Source organism: Apus apus, chromosome 4, assembly GCF_020740795.1.
Source record: "Apus apus isolate bApuApu2 chromosome 4, bApuApu2.pri.cur, whole genome shotgun sequence".
Taxonomy (NCBI): Eukaryota; Metazoa; Chordata; class Aves; order Apodiformes; family Apodidae; genus Apus; species Apus apus.
Window position 1 is genome coordinate 76,397,227 of NC_067285.1, and position 23,970 is coordinate 76,421,196.

At 40.8% G+C, this 23,970-nt stretch overlaps 1 protein-coding gene across 1 annotated transcript; it reads right to left on the reverse strand.

Annotated features, from left to right (window-relative positions):
* Positions 1-278: 278 nt before the first annotated feature.
* Positions 279-20,750, reverse strand: AADAT (aminoadipate aminotransferase). Its single transcript, XM_051616486.1, has 14 exons — positions 20,653-20,750; positions 19,401-19,469; positions 17,569-17,737; positions 16,349-16,481; positions 15,647-15,721; positions 14,307-14,516; positions 13,745-13,810; positions 12,451-12,533; positions 11,083-11,179; positions 10,198-10,259; positions 4,583-4,647; positions 3,121-3,227; positions 2,346-2,447; positions 279-1,191 (listed from the first exon to the last, which is right to left on the reverse strand). The coding sequence occupies exons 1-14, from the start codon at positions 20,735-20,737 to the stop codon at positions 1,150-1,152; spliced, it is 1,365 nt and encodes a 454-aa protein (XP_051472446.1). The 5' UTR covers positions 20,738-20,750; the 3' UTR covers positions 279-1,149.
* Between the last annotated feature and the right edge of the window lie 3,220 nt (positions 20,751-23,970).

Consider the following 23,970-nt stretch of genomic DNA (forward strand, 5'->3'; position numbering starts at 1 on the left):
AGCAGGTCTATGTCCTTTTTGTATTTGGGCCTCCAGAGCTGGACACAGTACTCAAACTGTGCTAGTTTGTGATGACACATGCTCTTTATAACTAGGTGGGAAAGAAGGAATAAAAATCATTGTAATTACTAAAACCATGACTCTTGTGAAACTTCCAATTAAGCAAGGTTGTGCTTGACTTTTATTTGGTTGGGTTACCTGAGGTGTTGAAGAATTGGCTGGATTCTTGAAAATGTATTTTTACTTTGAAATTCCACATACTTGCACACCCCAAGGGGTTAGAGATCAAAACTTTATTTTTTCATTTTGCTTGCTTTTTACATCTGGCAGTGTCAGGGTATGATCCATTCCACTATGTCCCCTGTTGAGTTCCTTATGCTCTCCCTTCAAAAACATGTCTGATTGATTGATTGACTGATTAACTAAAAGCACTTCTGTGTGCCTTTGCAAACCAGAGATTTTCTAACACAGGTACAGAGTAAATATTCGTAGATTGAAGTGGAAGCCAGCAACCAGAAAGCCTTTTATAAATCAGAGAATGCACTGCAAAACCCATGCAAATTGCAAAGGACCTTAGGCCAAATAGTTTTATTTGCAATCATAGCCTGATTTTGCTGGATCAGTTTCAATTTTTAATATCCTTAGATCAGTTTTATCTGACAAAACTATAGTAAAATTAAATACTGATCTTTGAATCTTCAAAACTAGATGCCACACAGCAGGACAAGAAGGAAAGTGACACACAAAACCAGATCCAACATAAGGTGTTGGAGGAATGTATCAGTCAGGATTAAGCAACAGTGCTAAGACCACCTAAGGTACAACTTCCCAAGTAGCTGATTTCACCATTTCCCAACCCAAACGGAAAACAAAAGCTGGAACAAAAATCAATTCAAAACTAACAGAACTATGGATTTGGCAGGAAACAGAATATTTTGGAGATTTTAAATGTTTCTGAATTGAAATAAATTTAGTAATGCAACATTAAAAAAAAACTAGGCAAATTGTTTTTCACTCATTTTTTGCCTTTTTAGCTGAAATGATCTAAGGAAACATCCACTGTGCTTGCTTTTAAAGTGTTCTGATGAAATCCAAACATTAATAAATATTTTCTGGAGACAATTTCAATTGCTGCTGTCCTTAGCTTTTTCACAAAGCTTCTTTTATAAGGTCAGCCAGTCTCTGGAAGGCCTGCAATGACACAAATATGGTCCATGTTTATATTCCCACATTACTTAAATAGGCAACACACCAAACCTGTAAAGCTACCAAAACCATCCTAACCATACACAAGCTCAGTATTTGATACTGCAATATTCTGCTAATGTTTTCTGTTTTCCTTTGATAACAACATATATTGGCTTTGGCTGGACAAAGCTTTCACTTCTCTAATAGAATAAAAAGGGCAGAGTTTTCTGAAACAGAAAAATACATATACTGATGTTCAAAGGTTATTCAGAGTTCAGTACACAATAGTTGCACTCTTAATACAACTAGTGATTCCTGGAAGAGTATCTTTTAATTTAATGTAAGGGCCTAGGGGCTCCAAAGGTTAAAAAAAAAAGGAAGAACAGCTGAGTGGGGAAGCATATAAAAGATACAATTTGACTGTCAATAGAATGGTTATGAATACTTTTACAAAGAGGGAGCAAACAAAAGAGGTATACATAGGAAGAAATAGAAAGGCAATAGAAAGTGCTTATCTGTTACAAATCTTTACAAGTGAATGAAACTACAACTACAAATACTTAACTGTTTTAAGCACCTAAATCAAATGAGTATTAAATCTGCACAAATAAATGTCTCCTATCTTTCTTCCCACTGATTTTACAGATACAGCATAATACCATCCAAAATGTTCCTAAAATACACATAAGTTTTGTTCCTGAGAGATGAGATGCAACATACATGTCAATTACAAAGGATTGAAAACACACACACAAAAAACAAGTAATTCAATCTCAGGAATGGAAAGTCTGGAAAATAAAAGATGATGCCTGCTAATGCTAAAGCAAATAGTAAAACTTACTCTGACTTCAGTAAAGCCTTTATGAATAATGTCTGGGGGAATAAGTATGAGACTCTGCATGTATGAGATATACAGAAAAAATTTAAGTCGTCCTAAACAGCTGGTATCTTTTAGGTCATTAGGATATGAGCATCTTGTCTAGGAATGGCTAACACTGCTTCAAAAAGTACTGCCTAATCACCTAACTACTAAAGGAACTACACTAACATTCAAGAAAACACATAAGGAGAAGTATGTAAAACTAAGGGAGCATTATTATGTGAGAAACTATCTTAAGAAGACTGTAAAAAAATACCTGAGAACGTATCTCACTTACCAGATCCATCTGGGCTGGAGAAGAGAGAGAGAAGGAGGCTCTGACATAAGGACTAGGCTCTGAACTATCGATATTGAAGGCTCCTCCAGGAACAAGTAACACCTAAGAAAAACTGATTAGTCACCTAGTTATCACCATTTCTACAGTTTTAAAACACTATAGTAAACTAAATTTGAGAAGGCATGGCCCACAGCTGAAACACTGGTATCAGGAAATGGCATAATGTATTTCTTCTCCAAAATGAGAATCCAAAAGCATGCAACCTGGAATGAGACTTTTCATAACAAAATCAAAGGGCTCTTAGGTTTTGGTTAACTAGGCTGGTGGGTTATGTGCTCTGGCTTATCATCACAATGTTTAGAAGTTCCAGTGAGGTGGGATGTAGTTTACTCATTACACAGTGCTGGCTCTTATGAATTGTAGAAATAAAATCACACTTAATTGCTATCCTTAAAAAGGCAGAGTGGACAGCCATCATTCATATAGGTATATATATTACTATATATATGTGTTGTACATATGACATTGTATTATATATTAAAATGGTTTAAATTTAAGTAAGCTGATTAAACATCAACATCTCAATACAGACATGAAAATCTTTTATTAATGAGCGACTATGAGACAATGCCTGACCTGCAGACTCAGTGATGGGGCACAGCAAGCTCCCCTCCTTTGTTATGTGTGTGCATATGTGTGGATGGATATAGCAACTTTATTTTATCCTTTCCTCATTTACTTTTAACATCATAAGCCATTAAACCATAGGTCATACTTCTTTCTGCAAAGCCTTTTCCATGATCAGCTGCTGTGTATCAGAAACACCCTTAATTTTGATCCATAAGAACATGCCAGCAGCAGGAGGGTACCATTCTGCCAAATCTGGAGAGAGAAAAAAAAAGACAGGGAATCAAGAAAGAAACTTTGTTCCACCTTTAACTGACACATCATAAATTCAGTGATGCTGTAGAATTTTTGCTCCAATGAAGTCAAAGGGAATGCAGGCCACAGAGCCAGGATGCCACTTGCCAAATTTTATGTACTCCTAATCAAATCCAAGCATGAACAAACTATATTTGTTCATTACTTTCACATCAAGTGAAAAATTGAAAATATTTTTTCTGATGCAGTTTCTCTTAATGTCACATTGACTATCAATACAATGTAAAGTGTAGTAAAGTACAAAACTTTAAGTTACAATTATTCTAGATTTTTCCTCTATAGAAAAGGAGAGCCTAGGAGTTATGAGGAGGATGGGAATGCTTAGAGAGGATTTATGTCTTACATTATTTTTCCAGACTTACTGTATACCTTTTTTTCACCTGGAAATTCTTTATCTGGTTTTCAACATATTTTTTAGGAAACTACTGAACTGACTTGGTATCTTCTTCAGCGCTTCCTCAAGGTATTTAACCATTACACAGCTACAAAACAAAGGTCTTCCAGAATATTATAGCTCCTATTACTAGAAAACATAAAGACCCTATAGCCTTTTAAGGTAGCCCAGTGCTATTACACTCTTTTGATACTTGGGCAATTGAGGCAAAAAGGCCCTACCTAGGTCAACAACCCATGGTTGTTCTGAGCCATGTACAAAAGAAGAAATACTTCATATCTAAAAACATGGAATTAGCAAGAGTAAATACATGAATGACTGTGTGGTGCCTAAGTACCCATGTCCCATGGAAGTACCATCTAAGGTAGGTGGGAAGTTCTTCAGCAGCTGATTCCTCTTAGACTGACAAAAAGGAGCGAATCACTAACTGTAATTGCATTTTTGATCAAATTCCTTCTATGCTCCATAATTAACCACAAAAGAGGACATTTTAAATTCATTTCTGACCAAAAAACATTATTGTAATTACTACTACTACATCAATTGTATCTTCTTTTAAATTCAGGCCACCAAATCTGGCTCAGATAGACATTTTAAAGACAGAGATTTTAAACATAGAAAGTATTAGAACGTAGTAGAGTGAAACATAAGCTCTCTGTAAAACTCCTTTATACAGTAAAGTGTGGTCTCATCACCATCCCCTTGTCCCATCAGAAAAGCATGAAAACAGCAGCACTAGATAATTTGCCCTAAGCTTAATATTTCATGTCATAGATTTGCTTATCTATGTGCTTGTCTATCACTTCAGTCAAGAGACGAACTTTAGTGATTTTGCTTGAACACAAAGATGATAAATACCAGGGGAAAAATCTAAGTAATTAGCTGTGTTACACTCACTGACCTTTTAACCACTTGTCAGCAGCAATGAGCATTGCATCCCGCTGGATCCTGTAGAACTCCACCACTCTGAAAATAAATTATCCGTTCAAAGTCATGATCCCATAGCACTTCAGAGTCCATTTGTTTCCAAAGGCAGAAACAGAGCTTTTCTACTTGAATGACCTAAGTGCACACTTAATGGGAATATGAGCATATCCTATATGGGCACATTATATATTCTCTGTGTATGAAACTTGTATATGTAACAGAGAAGTCTTAAATGCCTCAGTGTGTATCCAACAAAGCACTGATCAACCAGGCAGAGGAAGTGCCTGTGTGGCTTCTTCTGAAGACTTACATATGTCATGAAAACTCTTTATATATTATATCCATTCTGTCTATTATATGAGGGGATACAAGCCCTGTTAGCAGTATTTACCATACAAAACAGGCCTATTGAAGAAAAGGAAGGACTTACACATACGCAAAAGCATGGATTTGGTATTTGTGTATTTGGGTTCAATTTCTGTAATAGGTACACATGGAAATTATATTTAACAAGGTGAAAAGCAAATCATATGATAAACCTGTCATGACTATTTGACAACTTTTCTAAGCGTTTGAACCTATCTCCTTCACAGTTTAAGTAAAACTTCCGATTAATCCATTCTCTTACTGGGGAAAATTACCCTGACCCAAATTTCAATATGGACAAGCCTTGAGCACTTGCTTTTGTTGACATAAAATGAGACAGCTGTGAATTCTGCAATGGGAGACACAAGATAAATGCCTGACAGAGTTAATAAATCAGATTCAAATATGTTCCCTTCTCTGTAAAGAAACCATACTTAGAAATTTGCAAAATTTTACATTTAGAATTTTTTTAATAGTCTCTGAATCAATAGCTTTGATTTCTGGGTATGTTTTATTACACCTCATAGACAAACACTAATACCCCCAAAGGCTTACACCATTTTGGAAATCAGCCTATACATATTGCTACACTCTGCATGAAATACGAAATCTCACACGGTTTTTATCACATCACAAGTTGTACTGCAAATTTTTTGCCTTCTGTTAATATTTTACTTTCATGTTGGAATAAAATTATAAGTGTTAGCGAGACAAGACTTCCACAAAAATTTCAGCCATTTTGGTGAAGCCACTGAGGCGAGGGACACCAGAGCAAGGGATTGTGCAGGTGGGCCCCTTCTGCAGCGGCTGAACCGCAGGGAAAACCTCGGCAAAACCGAGGAAGAGGAGAGAGAGAAACGGAGAGAGTGGGAGGGACTCGGTCCCAGCCCGTCCCTGGGTGGGGAGTGGGAGCTTCTGGGGAGCAGCAGCTCTGACTCGCTGTGGCAGAGACAAAGGGTCGGGGCCTGACCCCTCAGGTAGAAGAGCAGCCCCTGGGGAGCGCGGGGACCAGGACCAGCAAACAGGGCCTGGCGCGGTAGAAGGGTCTGGCGCAGCAGTTCACACGGGCAGGGCGCGGAGCAGGGCACGTGGAGCAGGGCACGGGCTCCCTCTTGGCTCAGGGTAAGAACTCGGCTAGTGATCATCCCCCCCTTGAAGAGGACCTAGCCATGGTATCCACTGGGGTGAACACTGTTGCCAGGAGGACAGTGGCAACCCAGACAGAGGTCCCTCTCTCTCAGGAATGCAGCTGTCCAGGTCTCTGGCTGCACAGAACGTCTCAGCCTGGCAGTCGTATTGGAGGAAAGCAGAGAGGCCACCTGCGTGTGCTGTGAGCAGGTGAATGATTTACTCAGCCTGGTGGCTGAGCCAAAAGAGGTGGAAAGATTACGGAGTATCCGGGATTGTGAAAGAGAAATAGATTGGTGGAGTAATACCCTACCAACCTTGAGACAAAGCCTCAAGGTGGAAGCTTCACGAGAAGTAGAGGATCCTCTGCCTTCCTGTCACCTGGCAGAGGTAGGGGACCTGAGAGAAGAGGGAGCCTGGAAGCGGCTTCCCTCACCTTCACGTGTGCCCTTACAGAACAGGGATATGGCCCTGGATCAGGAAAATCAGGTAACTGAGGTTACTGACAAAGGTCCATCCAGGGAGTTGCCGAGGCAGTCTGCCCCATGCATTAGGGCATTAAGAACAAAAGGAAGGTAAATGTTGTGTGAGATTCTCTTTTGAGGGGAACTGAGGGCCCTATATGCCAGCCAGACCCAACCCTCAGGGAGGTCTGCTGCCTCCTTGGTGCCCGGGTTAGCGATGTTACGGAGAAACTCCCAGGCCTGGTGCAGCCCTCTGGTCACTACCCACTAGTGGTCATGCAGGTGGGCACTGATGAGGTTGCCAAGGCAAGTACTAGATGGTAAAGGGGCTCAAGATAGTTGGTCAACATTCAAGGACCACTTCAAGTAAGGGAGCCAGGAGAGCCGCATGGTTAAACAAGGAACTGCTGGGCAAACTCAAGTGGAAAAAGAGAATCTACGGATCACGGAAGGAGGGGTTGCCCACTTGGGAAGAATACAGGACTGTTGTCAGAGGATGTAGGGAGGCAATAAGGAAAGCTAAGGCCTCCCTGGAACTAAACCTTGCTAGTGAGGTCAAAGACACTAGAAAGGGCTTCTTCAAATAGTTTACAGATAGAACACTAGAGGCAATATAGGCCCACTGCTGAATGAGGTGGGTGCCCTGGTGACAGAGGATAGAAAGAAAGCAGAGGTGCTGAATGCCTTCTTTGCCTCTGTCTTTACTCCTGCAGACTCTCCCCAAGAGCCCCAGATCAATAAAGCCCCAGAAGAAGTCAGGATGAAGGAGGAGTTTGCTTTGGTAGATGAGGATTGGGTTAGGGATCAGTTAAGCAATCTGGACATCCATAAATCAATAGGTCTGGATGGAATACACCCACGGGTGCTGAGGGGGCTGGCAGAGGTCATTGCTAGGCCACTTTCCATCATCTTAGGTAAGTTGTGGGCAACAGGAGAGGTGCCTGAGGACTGGAGGATAGCAAACGTCACTCCAGTCTACAAGAAGGGCATGAAGGAGGACCCGGTTAACTGTGGACTAGCCAGCCTCACCTCCATCCCTGGAAAGGTGATGGAACAACTTGTTCTTGGCACTCTCTCTAGGCATATCAAGGATGAGGGGGTCATTAAGAGCAGTGAACATGGTTTTACCAAGGGAAAGTCATGTTTGACCAAACTTATAGCCTTCTATGAGGAAGTAACTAGGTGGATAGATGATGGTAGGGTGGTAGATGTGGTTTATCTTGATTTCAGTAAAGCATTTGACACTGTCTCCCACAGCATCCTCATAGATAAACTGAGGAAGTGTGGTCTTGATGATCAGGTAGTGAGGTGGATCATGAACTGGTTGAAAGGAAGAAATCAGAGAGCTGTGGTCAATGGGACAGAATCTAGTTGGAGGTCTGTAACTAGTGGAGTCCCTCAGGGGTTGGCAGTGGGATGGTACCATTCAATATTTTCATCAACAACCGGGATGAGGGAACAGAGTGTGCCCTCAGCAAGTTTGCTGATGACACTAAACTGGGAGGAGTGGCTGACACACCAGAAGGCTGTGCTGCCATTCAGAGAGACCTGGACAAGCTGGAGAGTTGAGTGGGGAGAAACTTGATGAAATTCAACAAGGGCAAGTGTGGAGTCTTGCATTTGGGGAAGAAAAATCCCATGTACCAATACAGGTTGGGGGCTGACCTGCTGGAGAGCAGTGTAGGAGAAAGGGACCTGGGGCTCCTGGTGGACAGGAGAATGACCATGAGCCAGCAACGTGCCCTTGTAGCCAAGAAGGCCAATGGCATCCTGGGGTGCATTAGAAAGGGTGTGGTTAGTAGGTCAAGAGAGGTTCTCCTGCCCCTCTATTCTGCCTTGGCGAGGCCACATCTGGAATATTGTGTCCAGTTCTGGACCCCTCAGTTCAAGGACAAGGAACTGCTTGAAAGTGCATAGCCACTGCAGTGCAAAGCCACAAAGATGATTAAGGGAGTGGAACATCTCCCTTATAAGGAAAGACTGAGGGAGCCAGGTCTTTTTAGCATGGAGAAGAGGAGACTGAGGGGTGACCTCATAAAAGTTTACAAATACGTTAAGAGTGAGTGTCTGAAGGATAGAGCCAGCATTTTTTCAGTGATGTCTAGTGATAGGACAAGGGGTAACGGGTGCAAACTGGAACATAGAAGGTTCCACGTAAACATCAGAAAAAACTTCTTTACTGTGAGAGTGACAGAGCACTGGAACAGGCTGCCCAGAGAGGTTGTGGAGTCTCCTTCACTGGACACATTAAAAACCCGCCTGGATGCGTTCCTGTGTGATGTGCTCTAGGAGATCCTGCTCTAGCAGGGATGTTGGACTAGATCATCTTTCAAGGTGCCTTCCAACCCTTAACACTCTGTGATTCTGTGAAAAATGCAGCTGCTCCAAACACGAGGCTAGCTCCTACCCAAAAGCATCATCTAACAAGTCAACCTTGTCCAAATGAAATCAGCTGGAAGAGATTGCAGTCAGCTGTTGGGCCTCATCAATAAGTCATCTGACAACTGAGTTTAGAAGGTTATAAAGGGTTGCAGCTACCCTACTGTAGCAGTGTTTTCATTAGTTAAGAGGAAGAACAATCTCGTGGCTTGAGCAAGGATGCCTTTTGGTCTGCAAGAAGGTGGTAAGTGAGAGATGTGTTTAGATTATATTTTCTCTAACTGCTGAAAGTTGAGCTGAAGTGTGGTCCAAGTTTCCCTGCAAAAGCTATCTTTTTTTCTTAATATAAGGCAAAGCCAGGGCTGGTGTGTCTACTGGTTTGTTTGGTTATGTGTTGTGTTGGTTTTTTTTCAAATATTCATGCTTACAGTACAGACAACACGCAGTTGCTCAGGGGGCAGAAGTGGCTGTTACAGTCAAATACAAGAACTTTTTCTGTGCTTTGCTTGCCTTTCTGTACAGGCCTAGGCAGAGTGTAGTACACTACTCACTGAAGTAGTAAGCTTGGGGTTCTAATGATATCCAAGTATGGCATCTGAAAGTGATACTTAACAGAAACTATGCTCCTCCAGCATAATAAATGAAAAGCAAATGTTTGTGTTAGTCAGTATATAAGAAATGCCTTGCTGAGGTAAACCTTAGCCCAGTGCTCTGTCTCTAAGAGTGCTGATAGTGGTAGTGTTTAGCAAGTGTAGGTAAACGTCACTGCACTCTGTAGGTCCTTCCATCAGCATCCATGGTCACTAGACTAAGAGTGTTAGAGGGTGAATCTCCACTGAGTTAGTGAGGCAAGAACTCCCTCTATAGAAGCTATGCCGATTTGTTCTCAATACATTATGTGCTCTATGGTTTTAGCTTTTGCTATAGACCCTGCCACTTTGGCAGGGGTGACAAGTTTGTTCACTGTCTTGGAGCTCCCAGGATCCTCTTGAGCTCTCTTTATATGGGAGCTGCAGTAGACTGGCAGATTGTTGGTCTGTAGTGGTAGTTTATGGACCCTAACCTGTATGCCTGTAATTTCACAGTGAATTCCTTCAGGACTCTTGTGTAAATAGTCAGTCTTCCTGAACTAGCTTATCCATTTGGTTTAATACAGATGTAATGCCTCTGAGTTGTTTACCACAAACCATGTTCTATGTAGGTAGCAAGCAGAATGACAGATGATGGGATTCAGCATATGACATGACCCTACCTGTCTATATGCTCCAAGAAACCCTTTTCTCCCCATTGCTGCAGCAGCTGTGATATCATAATCTAAAGAAATAAAACACATAATCAATACTGCATTTTAAACAGGACTGTTCAGCAATCATCAAAAAAGATATAGCTTGATGCTTTATTCAAAAATCCATGCAAGCAGGTAATTGCACATGGGGGTCTTTGAAGCCCTTTATGAACAGAGGTGGCAACAGTAACAGGCCATTGTAGTCTGTGTTACTGCTGTTTCCAGGGATCATGGCAGTGTTTGGAAGTTGGGGTATAGGGAGAGAATGGATGGAGAACTAAATAAGGATATCAGGGAGAAAAATAAAAGCAATGTTATGTTGTTTTACCTCCCTGCCCATATCGGTATCTCTGATTTATTGTTGCCTCTGTGATGAAATAATGGAGCTGGAAGATGGAAGCTGTCTTTAGACATGCTCCATGCATCCTTTATTACTAACTATAAGGGGGCTGTAGCTGGCAGCCTGCTCTGAAATGTCTGTGGGATGCCCCTGTTGTAATAATTACAAAGCAGAACAAAAAAAACCAAACCCAACAACCTAAGTATTTCCTATATATGCTTTACCTTGAGTTTTTTTGAAGTGAACGTATTAACAGCAGCTACAAACTATTTTAAGTCTTGATTCTAGAAACCTGAGGGCTAAGGGCACATTAGCTGTGCTTTTCAAGCACTCAGACACCATTTAGTTCTGGTTATAATTTCTATGGTGGTGTCTCTTCCTTTGGCAGAATTTACAATATATGTGCTTATATATAAAACTGCAAAAGTGCAAAGCTGTTCATTTGTGGTTTTTTAAGACTTGGAATATACCATCATTTCTAAATACAGTTCATTTGGCAGTTTGGTACTTGCCTGTGTGAAAGTGCTGGTGTGCATTGTTGAAACTTGAATGTGTAGAATAACTCTGTCGATAAGAGGCTTGGGACCAGTCAGAAAACCTATTCTTAACCTAGGGAAGAGAAAAAGAAAACTACTACAGGAATGCAGTGTGCTTACACATAACTTTGTGTGAGCTGTGATTTAACTTATAACAGGGAAAGTGGGTAACCTTTTCATGGTAATGATCTTTTATGCATTTAAGTTTATCTCATCTTAATACTGCCCTACGCCCCAGGCTTATGCAACTTAAGAGCTGAGTATCAAAGTCATGAAATAGAAACATGTAAAGGTTTTTAATGCTTACAGTAGCTTCTTAATTCTAAGACTTCAGGCCATATTCCACATGTGTAAGGTTTCCTCTGCAACCGTAAGGATTATGTGAATCAAAGGCAAGGAAAGATAGGTTTTCACATAATAAAAACTCATGAATGCTCAGGCTTTATGAAAAATGGGTGGGAAGTGGCAAACAGTTTTACTCTTTCACTCCCTTTCAGTACTGCAGAATAAGTGAAATTTAGACGATAAATCAGATTCTTATTCATGCTTCAATTCTTATGACCCATCTTTACAGATTGGTTGAAATTCTTTGAAGAAAAATAGGACCAGTAAGCACATGTATGTCTTTGACAAAGATAGAATTGCATCCTGCCTTTTTGCAGTGTCACTTCTGAAAGTACAATCACACTTAGCATCCTGATGTCACCTCACTTTCTCAGCGATGGGATTATAATCTGCTAGCTGCCAGTGTAGAATTCATAATACTTTCTTGTATCTATTAGGATAATAAACAAAAGCAACTTAAAAATCAAACATATTGACTTATATGAAGTGGAAAACAGCCAGCTCTGTTTTTCTAGCAGGTGAAAACAACCCAAAAGAACTGTTAGGCTAGATAATGAGACATTAGTATAGCCCTATGAATAGTTTGTGGAGAATGATGATGTTTCTCTTCTGTATTACAAGTTCAGAGAGTCTGCAGGAATGGTAAGAGAGAGAAGGAGAAAAGGGAAAAGTAGAGAAAAGCTCCTAGCAGTTCCAGGAACAGAATTGCAAACAAGCATCTGTCTTTGTGCCTATTAGGTGTCTGGAAGAATGGGCTGGTTGGGGAGAGTGGTTTAACTATGAGTATCAGGTGAGAAACAGAATTTTGAGTTAAATTACTGCTAAGAGATTACATGAGAAGTGAGCAGACTGAAAGCTGCAAATCCAAAAGTACATTCCAGATATGGATAGATACTGGATGAAAAAAAACACTATGGCATATTTGATCATATTGTATGAAGTGTTAGTCTTGTGCCTTAGCTGAGCAGGCAATGTTGAGCAGTCTAAAGCTGGCCTTACCCAGACGAGAGAATTTTAGAGAAAGAGTCAGTCCTGATAACTCTGCCATCCACATCCATTGAGAGGAAAGTTGGAGCCCATGGCTTGGAAGAAAAATAAAAAATAAAATTCAAGGTGCTACTAAGAATTATGATGAAATTATTTTCTTTGCTATGAAGCCATAATTACTTTCTTAGAGAAATATTTTCATAGTAAATATTTCAGATGTGTGTTCCAAGGTAAAAAAATACAGTATCTTGCTCACAAGTGTGTGTTTAGGCTAGCTGTCCAAGATGTAATTACAATATTCCATGTGTGTCAAGAAATCAGCCTTGTTATTTTTTGATGCTTAGCCCACTGTTCAGCATACAAGTGTTGAGTTCAAGTTTTGGTATGATGCAATAAGGAGAGAGAAATAAATATTCCTCTGTGTCGCAAGCTGGTACTGTCAAGATTTTTTTTTAATGGAGGACACAGATACTATAACTTCTAAGATGGGAGCCCTGTGGCTTTTAGGTTTCTTTTAAAAAATGGTATCAGAAGACCAAATTGTGATGATTTGAGTTCAGCACGTTTTCCTTGAGAATTCTACTTTTACACCTTCTCCCCTTACAGTCTCTAACAAAGCTACATAATGCTACTCAATAAGTGAAGCAGTTTTATTGCCTCCTCCCATAAAAACATTTTCAAATAGAAAATACTGAACTTTAGCTTTTACCAGTGTTTTTCTGCTTTATAAGACCAGCTTTTATTCCTGAAGTGTTAAGTATTCTGCAGACTACGCAGCTTTAGATCCATGTATTTGGATGTAACTTCATTGTTACCCATTTGGGGAAAATGTACATGAAGGAGGGAAGCTGCCTATCCAGTACTATGCCCTGTGGTATCTGGGAAAACTCTCAGGTTCTCCAAAAGGCAAAAGAGTAAAAATGTAATATAGTAGATTGGAGCAGGCAGTCTTACGTTGAATGAAAGAAGAAATTGGGCTGAAAGGAACATCAAGAGGCTTCTTTTTTCAAGTGCTGCTTTGGTGGAGTATTTGTTTTGCTCTGAATGCAACATCTGTCATTTCTCTAACTACTGAAGGAAACTATGTCCTGTACAAGGTTTGAGGAATTTGAACCACTGATTAACAGGACTGATGGGATAAAATGCCACAAAGGAGACAAAAACTCGAAGTAGCATAGACTGTGAGGCCTACAACCACCTTGGTGTAGGACATGAAGGAGCCGCCAGGAAGATCGATGGCTCAAACCTTAGTTCTCTCCTGGACCAGAAAAGATGATGTTACTAAGGAGTACAGAAGACAAATTACCTTTTCAAACTGAAGAAAGTAGTAAGGATCATCTTCTATTATGAGGAAATCATATTTTCTTGCAAGCTAAAGAAATTAATAAAAAGTCAAGATTCATTAAAATGTAAAGACACACTAAATTCAGTTCTTCCTCCACCCTAGGCCTATTATCAGGACCACATTATGATCCTATGAATTGCTCAGTCACTACATGCAAGGCCCTATCAAGCAAAGCTTCCAAATGCCTGATTTAGACACCAAGCAATAATAAACACAATACCTGCAGTACAAGGACACATGTATGTAACAACCTGTTTTACATCGTGTGCAAACTATGGAAAAAACATGTCATAAGTTCTGTTTGAAGCTCCTGGCAACTCTAACAGCCAGCAAGGGGCTACTATTGCAAAAACGTATCTAATGCATAGTCCCCCTCTGAAGAGTTGCCATGAAAAAGTTATACGCAAAACAAGTTCTAGAAGGAATGTCTACTGGGCCAATAATGGGGTATCCTACACGGGGTATCCTCAACTGAAACAAGAACGAAACCTATTTTCACCTGAAAGGTTCACAAGCTACATACCTGGTAAATCTCCTTTTTGCGCTCTGTGGTTAAAGAGTTTCCAGTTGGGTTGCAGCCGTTTGGAATAGTGTACAGGAATTTGGGGAGGTGGTGGCTATGATTTTTCACGTCTTCTGTGCTCCAAGTAGATAGAATTTCTTTGAGAGCTTTTGGTATAATGCCATGTTGGTCACTAGGAACGTTGATTATGTTACAACCCAAAGGTCTCAGCTGTTAACAGGAGGAACAAAACTGCTGTAATCCCTGTAACTCAAAGGTTGTGTTTTTGTCATCAGCATTGTAAAATTTCAGTGACACAAGGTCTTCCTTTTTCTGACTTCTTCTGATTTTATGAATTTGAATTGTATTTTCTCAGGACTCCTCATGCTTTCACCACAAATAGTAAATTCATAGCACCTTCATTTTCTACTGAAAATTTACACTCCACTTCAGTGGGAATGCTAGAACTACAAGCCACTCTTCATTGACAAGGGATGAATAATTTCTCAACAGATACAGTCAGAAATACAAGGGAGAAGGAAATGATGGTACTGCAATACCATGCTGACAGCACTATGAAAAAATATTGGTAAAATACTAACAAAAAGCATGCTGTCTCCCCTCTGTGGAGTGTCAATTTGTACCATATAGTGCTCTAAATTTTTAACTAAAAATGCAAGTTGCTGTACTGCCAAAAATTCCCTCACAATATATTTAATTAGACAAGATACACCCATACTTAGCATAGCAAACAATACCAAAATTCCTTTTGATGCAAGGAGAGACTAGACTGGAGTTGTGGTGTACTATCTATACTAACCTTTATTCCATATAGTGCTTAAGCATTTTGAGCTGACAATTACATACTGACTAAATTTTTTTCAGAAGTAAACTTTGCTTTTCTGTATAGTTCTAGAAGTTTGTATAGTACTGATTCACATCTTTGTAAACATATATGGATGTTTCAGGCCTATTTCAGTGTTACAGTACTTACAGCTACAGTATAGTCAGATCATGAAATACATCAGATGAATGTATTGACGTTATACCCACTTGTTATAATTTTGCTTCAATCTGACTAGGTTGTGATGGCTTTCTTTCCAACCCCAAATGTGATCTTCACTCTTGCGTGAGCTAGGATGCAGAAGAGGAATTTCTGTACTGGGAATAGCTTTTATAGAACTTGCAGCAGAAAAGCTTCTATGAACTAATATTTGTTATCTTAACGGCACTAACACAAAAAACTTGATTCTTAGCTATTTTTAAAATACAGGCAAGTGTATACAAGCCTGCAGATCAGTACTAAATTGCTGTTTACTTCAAAGCTAACACATGATATTTTGTAGCTAAACAATACTTACAGCTGCTAGTGTACCAGAGTATGTAGGTGCATCCAAAAGGATGTTGTCTCCAGGATTAATGAGCATTTCAAATACCTGTGAAAGAGAAGTATTTTAGAAATATTGTGCCATTCTTGTACACACACTTCATACTTCTGACTTCTCAGTGTGATTAAAAATCTGGATTAAATGTCAGTAATTGCCAAACCATTTCATTACACTGAGAAAAACAGTGAACAGAAGAAAAAATGCTTTAAAGCCAAATGAAGCCATACTCAGCTAGAGAATATGGAAAGACAGCACTGTTTCTATTGTATAATAGTGTTTTGGTTACAGAAAGGATCAGCTAAGCAGCAGTGAGAGTGACAAAAGGGTACTTATTTAAGGAAGTCTAACAGATTTGAGTTATGGTAAAGTAAATAATGCACCTATGTACTTATTACTGCACAACTTCAGTAGCATGAAATATTACCTTATAGCATATTTTCTGACAGGCTCTTTGGTTTACCTGAACTTTCATGCAGTCCTGACAGATCAGACTGCCAGAACAGCTTTACTTCAGTTTTATTATCTTGTGTTGATAATGCCATGAGACATCTATTTAACAAACTACCTTGCTTTTAGTTATGCAGTGGCAGTGAATGCCGAGTATAACTGAACCAATGGAAGAATAAACATGTCTCTGGAATAAATGCTTTTAAGATATGAAGCTTTTCACCGTACTTTACTCAAGCCTTCCTGGCTGCCGGTTGTGACACACACTTCCATTTGTCCTTGCTCAGGACTGTAGTTGGCTGTGGGAGGATTATGCAGATTCTGCTGAAAATTCTTTAGCCAAGACAACAGCTCTGGAATCCTGAAACATGAATAAAACAAGGTGTATCTAACAGCCTGAAGTTAGGCTGTTCCTCTAAATCACTGACAAATCTAGCACGCAGTCCTGAGTCTGATTTCAACTGTCACGCAGATACACTTAGGTGCTGATTTTATGATTGCTTTATCAAATGATGAAAATGAGATACATGCTTCCTATGGAAAAGCTGAAGAGATGGACTGTATAGTCCATACAACCAATTATTATACTGAAATCTGGGCAGAAATGATTTCCCAAGGATGGATATGGGTGCAGGCTGAAGTGTCTCCACTCATATGAGCAATCACAGAACTATTCAGGTTGGAAAAGACCCTTGGGATCACCAAGTCCAATCACTCCATACTCAAATGTAGTAACATGACAAAGCTTGCAACAGTGTTAGTAATAGGCTGCAGATAATAAGGCTTTCTGAAACATTTTTCAAAAAATGTCTTAAGATCTTGTAGGATGTTTACAAATGTCTGGGTTATTTTAAATACCACGAGAAGTCTTAACTTTTCACTGATTAATGTCCTGTGTGCCTCTGTAGGTACCTAAATATTTTTGCAGACTTGTCATAAGCTTCACTCAGTGCTGTCTGCTGGTGAGTCCACGTGAATGCTAAAGCAACTTAATGATATATAATGTTTGCACTAAAAATGACAATACTATAAATACCTCCATTCAACTACCACAAGTAGTACATACTGACTTTAATATATGGCACCAAATGAGACCAACACGAGTACTCCAGAATGTAGAAATTAGGTATTGCAATGCAGTATCTTTTAATCAATCTCTTACTGTAGAACACAAAATTATTCCTTCTAGTCACTTGGGAGACTGTATTCCCAAATATTAACTGCCAGGAGATGCTCTAGATCGAGAATTACTAGTTTTACTTTTTTTATTAGTAATCTACTCAAAACTTTCCACTTAAACTGAAATGTGAATAGTGAGGCGAACTGAAAGAAGTTTTTGCAAAACAGGCTTTACAAATAGGCTTTAAAAACACAAGAGAATTAAATTAAAAGGCTTTCCTGATCCTTTGATTCTGGTATCTTGAAGTGCAAGCAGTGCTGACAGATACCCTGCTGAGGCTGAGTACTGAAGAGCTCTCTTCATCAAATCTTCCCCAATCTCAAGTGAGGTTCCATGCTCAATGGCCACAGTAGCCCTCTTAAATGGAAAAACATTTGGGTTTGGTGCCCCTCCAGCCAGAGAGATAAGAGATGGAGGAGATTTCTGCATCAATTCAGCTAGAGAAAAAGGAAAAAACCTTGTTACAATTTGATTATTGCAACACTGATCATATTCTTTAGTCGGTATATAATAATTGTCCAGAGAAACTTGCCCCATTTTTCCATTTATTTTTTTAACATACTCAGGAATTCAAAAGGATGATAATTATTTTTAAATTCACCTTTCTATTTGGATTAAATAGGTGTTGAGGGGAGAGGGAAAGTGACACAGACCAAGATAAATTCTTCTAACTGTTTTAAAATAAATTATAAATAGCTTTTTTATCTTATCTGGCTGCGTTACTATTATAAAAACTTTTTCTGTGACTGTTGTCTTTTTAAGCCTCGAGAACTTAATTACCTTCTGTTTAGACCGGCTTGGAATGACTGGCTTTGTTTTTTGTTCAGTCTGCTGATGTGGCAGTAGTGCAACTACATGGATAGTTAATAATCTCTGGTATCACTGATAGTTATAATCTATGATTATAGCTTTTCCACAAGGGAGTGGGAATGTTTCTGGCAGCCCAGCTTTAGTGGCAGAGGCTCTGTGAAAATAATTCAGTATGAAGAAAATGTTAACATCTCTTGTATCAATGTCAGTTTCACAATCACTCAGATCCAATCTGTGCAGCACGGACTGGACCTTAGTCCAACAAGGACATTTGACTGCATTAAATCTAAGAACTCACAATATAGCATTCATTTTTGCTTGACACTTTTACATCAGATATGAGAAGACAGATGATACCAGATCGGGCTTAAAGCCTCCCGTTATCAAGTTCATTTTCCACTATTTATTAGCAAACTTGAACATGGGGAGTTAATTCTTATCAGTTCAGCAATATGGGTCATCTCCATGACTTTTGGTCTGGTGAAGAGATATTTACTTTGTCATCAAAACTGCAGCCTCAATGTGTCTCTCTGCACAAGCTGTGCTATTAATATCTGTGTTATGATGCATACCAATGTATCACTTGAAAAAGTATAGAGACTGACTACTGTGTATTAGCTGACTTAGCTGTACCTGTATGAAGCATTTTAAGCAGAACAGCAAATGTCAAACTCTTAAGAGAGGAAACTGACCCCTGAAGACTTAACTAGTGATGTATGTCTGATACTCTGATTCTGTCATGTCCCTGTAGGTTTCAAGTGAGTAAACAAGTAGGCAGTTAACCTTCTCCATCTGTCACAGAGAAGATTCTGTAATATGGTAGCCTAAAGATGGAGTAATAGAGTGGGAAAGTGTTGTAACACTGTGGTGAGGAATTTATAGACATGAACAGGACACAGGAAAGCTAGGTGGAAAGAAGCACTATGCTGGGACTGCACTAAGTCATTAGCAGTAGCTTGTTTCTGGATAACCAGTGTAAATTCAATAGCAAACTGCTGAAAGACCTGCTTCAGAGGGAGAAGCAAAGAATTTTTCTGAACCATGTTGAAGTGACAATTCTATTTCTTCTGTCTGGATGGGTTTCTGAAATGGTTTGAGGCTATTAACTTTACTCTTTTTCATACCTGCTTGACATCTCAACTTGACAAAAGTCAAAGCAGTTAAGTGGCCTCGCTTGTCAGTTTTACAGCATGCTTTTCTTTCAAGCCTTTAGCCATGACAACCCAGCCAAGTCCAGAATGTAGACTGATACCGCTCCAGAGAACCTGGAAAGAATGGGTGTATACTCACTCAGAAGTCTTATTGGAGATGCTTTTCTTGCTGCACTCACAGTGTTGATGAATCGAGAGTAATTCATATCTATGGAGAAAGAGCAATTAGTTGGATATAAAGCTGGAAAAGTGAATAGGAATCCCCACGCTTTTGGTATATGCGTCTCCCACAAGTAATACTCTATCATAAATTACATGTCAATTTATTAATGTTAAAATCAGTGCTGGAATTTATTTTCATTTAAATTCAGGAAAAAGGTTTCTACTTCATGTCATGGGCTCTGTCACAGCCTCCCAATGACACTGGTACAGTGATATTAGGCCAAATGCTGCTGTTCTGATAAAGACAAACAGTGGCACATCTTTGATCTGGGGAACATCTTGATCTGTGGTGAACAGCAAAAAGCTTTTCCCCCCTCCCTTTACTGCCAGCTGTGGACTTTTAAAGGCAGATTACAAATCTGAAGATCTGACAGAACTTTAAACACCCATCAGCTCTTTTAAAATGAGAATCCAGCTTTATTTAGCTGTATTAAGTATTGCATTTAAAATGCTTTTAATGATTGCAAGCTATCATTACAAGTCACAACACTTGTCAAGTTATAGGTGCTTTTTTAGGAAGGATAATTAAGAGTGTCTTTGAAAATCCTTCAAATTAGTGCATTTCCCTCTTTTCCTGGTGCCTGCAGAGATTCTGTGGATGCTGAACTGCAGTCCTGCTGGAAGCCTCAAGGCCTGTTCTCTCAGGAAAGCTGTCTGCTCCCTCTGAAGGAAGCCTGTCACTTTGACCACCACTTCCTACTGTGCTTCTACTGAATTCACAGAAAATACTTCTCCAGCCATGGCAGTTACACGCGTGTGCTGGCAGTTATTAAAAATGACCTGTCGAACAAGACTGCTTATAATAACCCTCATGCTTTCTAAAAATACTGTCCTTTCCCCAGGCTCGGCTCATTTCCCCCCGCAGCAGCACACCGAGGCCCCGCCGTAGCGGGGCTGGCTCTACACAAAGGCTTGCTCCAGCATTTTGGGCACGGCTTCCGCCGTTCCTCCCACGGCCACCGCCAGCGGGGCGGCCGGGCTGGCTCCGCGCACCGGCGCAGATCTGGTGCAGGGCTGCGGCCCCGCTTCCCGGAGGGGACGCGCCGGAGGACGGCGGCCCCAGGGCCACTCCGAGCCACACGATCTGACCGCCTTTCCGCGAGTGCCCGCCCGGGCGAGGCCCGCAGCCCCGCACGGCGCAGGGACCCCCGGCTGGGCTGCGCACCCACCTGCCGTCCGGAGGGCGCGGCGGCGGCCGAGCGGGGCTGCTGGGCATGTGCGGGGCTGCTGGGCATGTGCGGGGCTGCTGGGCATGTGCGGGGCTGCTGGGCATGTGCGGCCCCGCCCGCGCTGGGGCGGCCCCGGGGCGGCCGGCTCCGCCGCTGCAGCCCCGCAGAGCGCCCGGGGGCCGGGCCGGGCTGCGGGCTGCCCGGGGGCGGGGCGGCAGCCGGTCCCGCAGCTGCCGGCAGCGCAGCCCCGAAGGCGGCTCGGCCGTGTTTGGCTGAGCGGGTTTGGACGCTGTTCGTGCGTAGATTCGTGCGAGATTCGTCAAACGCTGAGTCTCGCCCATCGGTTCCTTCTGTGCGATGCGCTGCGCTGCAGACAAGCTGGAGCGGGCCGGGCAGGGTGGGCCTGCTGCGAGCCACGGGGAAACCAGGGTGGGTGGAAACGGAGGAGAGGGGGAAACGTGTTGTTCTCCTTTCCTTTGGGAGGACAGACTAGTGGACCTGTACTAGACCTGTTTCATCAGTACATCAGTCTTGTAATAAAATTGTTAATTTATAAGTCGCTAAAGAAGAGGCAGCATCGTGGAGCAGGAGAACTAAACCTAGTGTTACCTTGCAGACCTCACTAGGGTGGCAATAATGCAGTAACTTGTGTAATTTTCCTCATGCCCTGAGTTTCATAAAGAGCAGCACAGCCAGTTTGTGCTCCCACCACTTGGCAGGAGCTTCCTCTTCTGGAGCCACGTGGGCTAATGAACTGGCTTTGGTTAAATCACAGCAAAAACAATTCCCATTTTTCAACCAAATTATGTTCTACTCCTGTTCATCATGTTTCCACTAAAGCATTTGCTGATAAAAGGAAGCAGGATTCAGATAAAAATTTGAAGTGGGACATCTGAAAGTAATTTTCTATTTTTCACAGGTGAAGAGGATCAGTGCAAGGAAAAGCAGGATCTTTTGTGTTGTGATACAACCCTCTTCTCTGGGTGTCACATAACCAAAAAGGTCCAGAGACATGGTGTAGCTTTCTAGCCATGGCTTTGGACCTAGCACTTCAGAGCTGCCCTGATTCTTGCTCCTGGATGCAAAATAGAAGAGAGGGGTCTAGGTATAAAATGGTCTGAAAAAGCAGTGTAAGAACGTGTGAAGTAAGGCATGCTTGGCAAAATGTAGTTCTTCCTAGTTAGCTTGGAGACAGGAGAGTAAAAATGCTGGAAGGGATGAGCACTGGAGCGCTTCTTGGTGTTACATCCGTAGGTTTTAAGGTACCAGTACTTAAGCACTTCTTAACAGGCACCTTCCAAAACCTGTTTGAGGCAAAGCTGAGACAGGAGAGCAAAAGGGCTCCAGGCAAAAAAAAAAAAAAAGGAGGTGCTATATTAAGATACCTTTGTTCCTCTTGTATTTCGGTGACTTTGTGCAGTGTTCAGATCTGCTGAAAGGTTCCATAATTAGATGGAGTAGATTAAAAATAAAAATGGAGTTCCTTCCTAGTTTTTTATGTAGGTGAGGAAGAATTGTTTGCTTAGTTGGTATGTGAATGCTGTTACATGGAAAATAAAATTTTGTTGTGAACTTTCATGGCCTGAAGAATTTGAAATGTAGGTGATTCCCTTCTAACAATGTTATGTACAGACAAAAATAAGAGGTGGGTATTTAAATATGAAATAACCTAGAGATTGACAACCTGTATGAAAACTAACAAGTGCACTGATTGTGTCCCCAGCAGCCACAAATAAAGAGATAACAAACTTTTGTGGGGTGATGTCTGTGAAAACACTGGTTGAATCTGAGCTTCTTGTGTAATTTTGTGTTTTCATTTCCAGGCTGTCAGTGTTGCAGTTTGTGGCACAGACCAAAGGCCAGAGAAGTAAAAGTAAAGATTTCCATTGATTTCTGTGGGCTTTGCTTGATCTCTTAGCCAGTTATGGTGTTATCCTATTGAAACAAATTAAAGAAATTAGAGTACAAGTGTTTGGATGGTTATCCTGATGGATTCATGTGGCAGATCTCTGCATCACTGTTTATATTCCTTAGCAACTGCAAACCAAGTGCTTTGTTTTCCTGCTGTGTAAGAATTTCCTTGCTGCCTTTGTGTATTACATTAACCCTTAGAGCAGTGGCTATTTGGTATGAGACTTAGATAATTCATGGAAGATTGGTACAGCCCTCATATGATTGTTTTTAATGAGAAGTTTGTGTTAAAATGTACTCTTCCTCTCACACAAATCTCTACCTGCTGAGGCTAAGCTAGGTCCAGTTATGTGTTAAAAAAAACCAAAAAAACCCCCACCAATAAACAAAATGAGAAACCCTACAGCAATTTGACTTAAGAGAACAAGGAGATTAGGCAAATAATGGTCCTCTATTATTTCCTTCTCCTTTCAAGACCTCACAAATGCCAGAACAGTATTACATTTTTAGAGGACTATGGGGAGAGTAAAGAACTGAGGCAGTAAACACTAAGATTCAACTGAGATGCTGTTTTTGCAGCTGTCTCAACTTTAGTTTAAAGTGTAAATAACCTTGAGGAGCTGTGATGTAGTGTGGAGTACCATATTTTTATAGTTTTAAAGCATCTCTATGCTGTAAGATTTGTTGACTGCCCTAGTTGAAGTGATACTTTAACATCTATGAAGTGTAAGTCTACGAAAAACATGATACTGTCTACAAGAGGACCTAATTGGGAGTGAAACTGCTAGAAGGGTTAAGACCTCCATGGCGGTGGTTCAAGCGATTTAAGGTTGCCTTTGAAAATCCTGGTTTGTGGGCTGGCACCGGCTCTGGTTGGCCATGAGATGGCGCATATGCACTTCGTTTCCACGTAGGGAACTTGCACCAAATAAAAAGTTCAGATGAAATTCTGTTGGCATCTTTTATTTGACTGTAAGTGCTTCCCTGCAGGCAGCTTGTGAAACTCGAAATTAGAGTCCTACCTGAACGGCTTGGCTCTCTGTAGTTCAACTGGTGGGTTAAATTTCGGCCAATAATGCTTATTACATATAGTTGGAGACAACAGAATTAAAAAGTGGTACTGTCAAAATAGCATTAAGACTTGAAGATGGAAGTTTTAATGTGACGAAGAGGAGTGGCTGCTTATGAGAAAATTGCAAAAGACCAGAAAACGGATAAGTTATGAGGTCAGCCATTTTCAACATCACAAGCAAAGTGCTATTGCCAAGGGCTGCTTTCCACAGGAAAAATGCTGACTTTGGCAGTACCATTGTGTTTGCAGAACTGTATGCAACAAACTGTCACAAGTGTGCAGTAGTCTTGAAGATCAGGAACATCTCAGCAGTACAAAATAGTTTGAAGCTATGA

What these genes read in the sequence shown, in the direction of transcription:
- AADAT (XM_051616486.1), bottom strand. Translation starts at nt 20,737, where the DNA reads ATGCCCAGCAGCCCCGCACATGCCCAGCAGCCCCGCACATGCCCAGCA. An exon ending in CAGTACTCAGCCTCAGCAGG is followed by an intron (nt 16,482 to 17,568) that starts GTATCTGTCAGC and finishes TTCATGTTTCAG; the next exon opens with GATTCCAGAGCTGTTGTCTT. An exon ending in ACACCAGCACTTTCACACAG is followed by an intron (nt 10,260 to 11,082) that starts GCAAGTACCAAA and finishes TTATTTCTTTAG; the next exon opens with ATTATGATATCACAGCTGCT.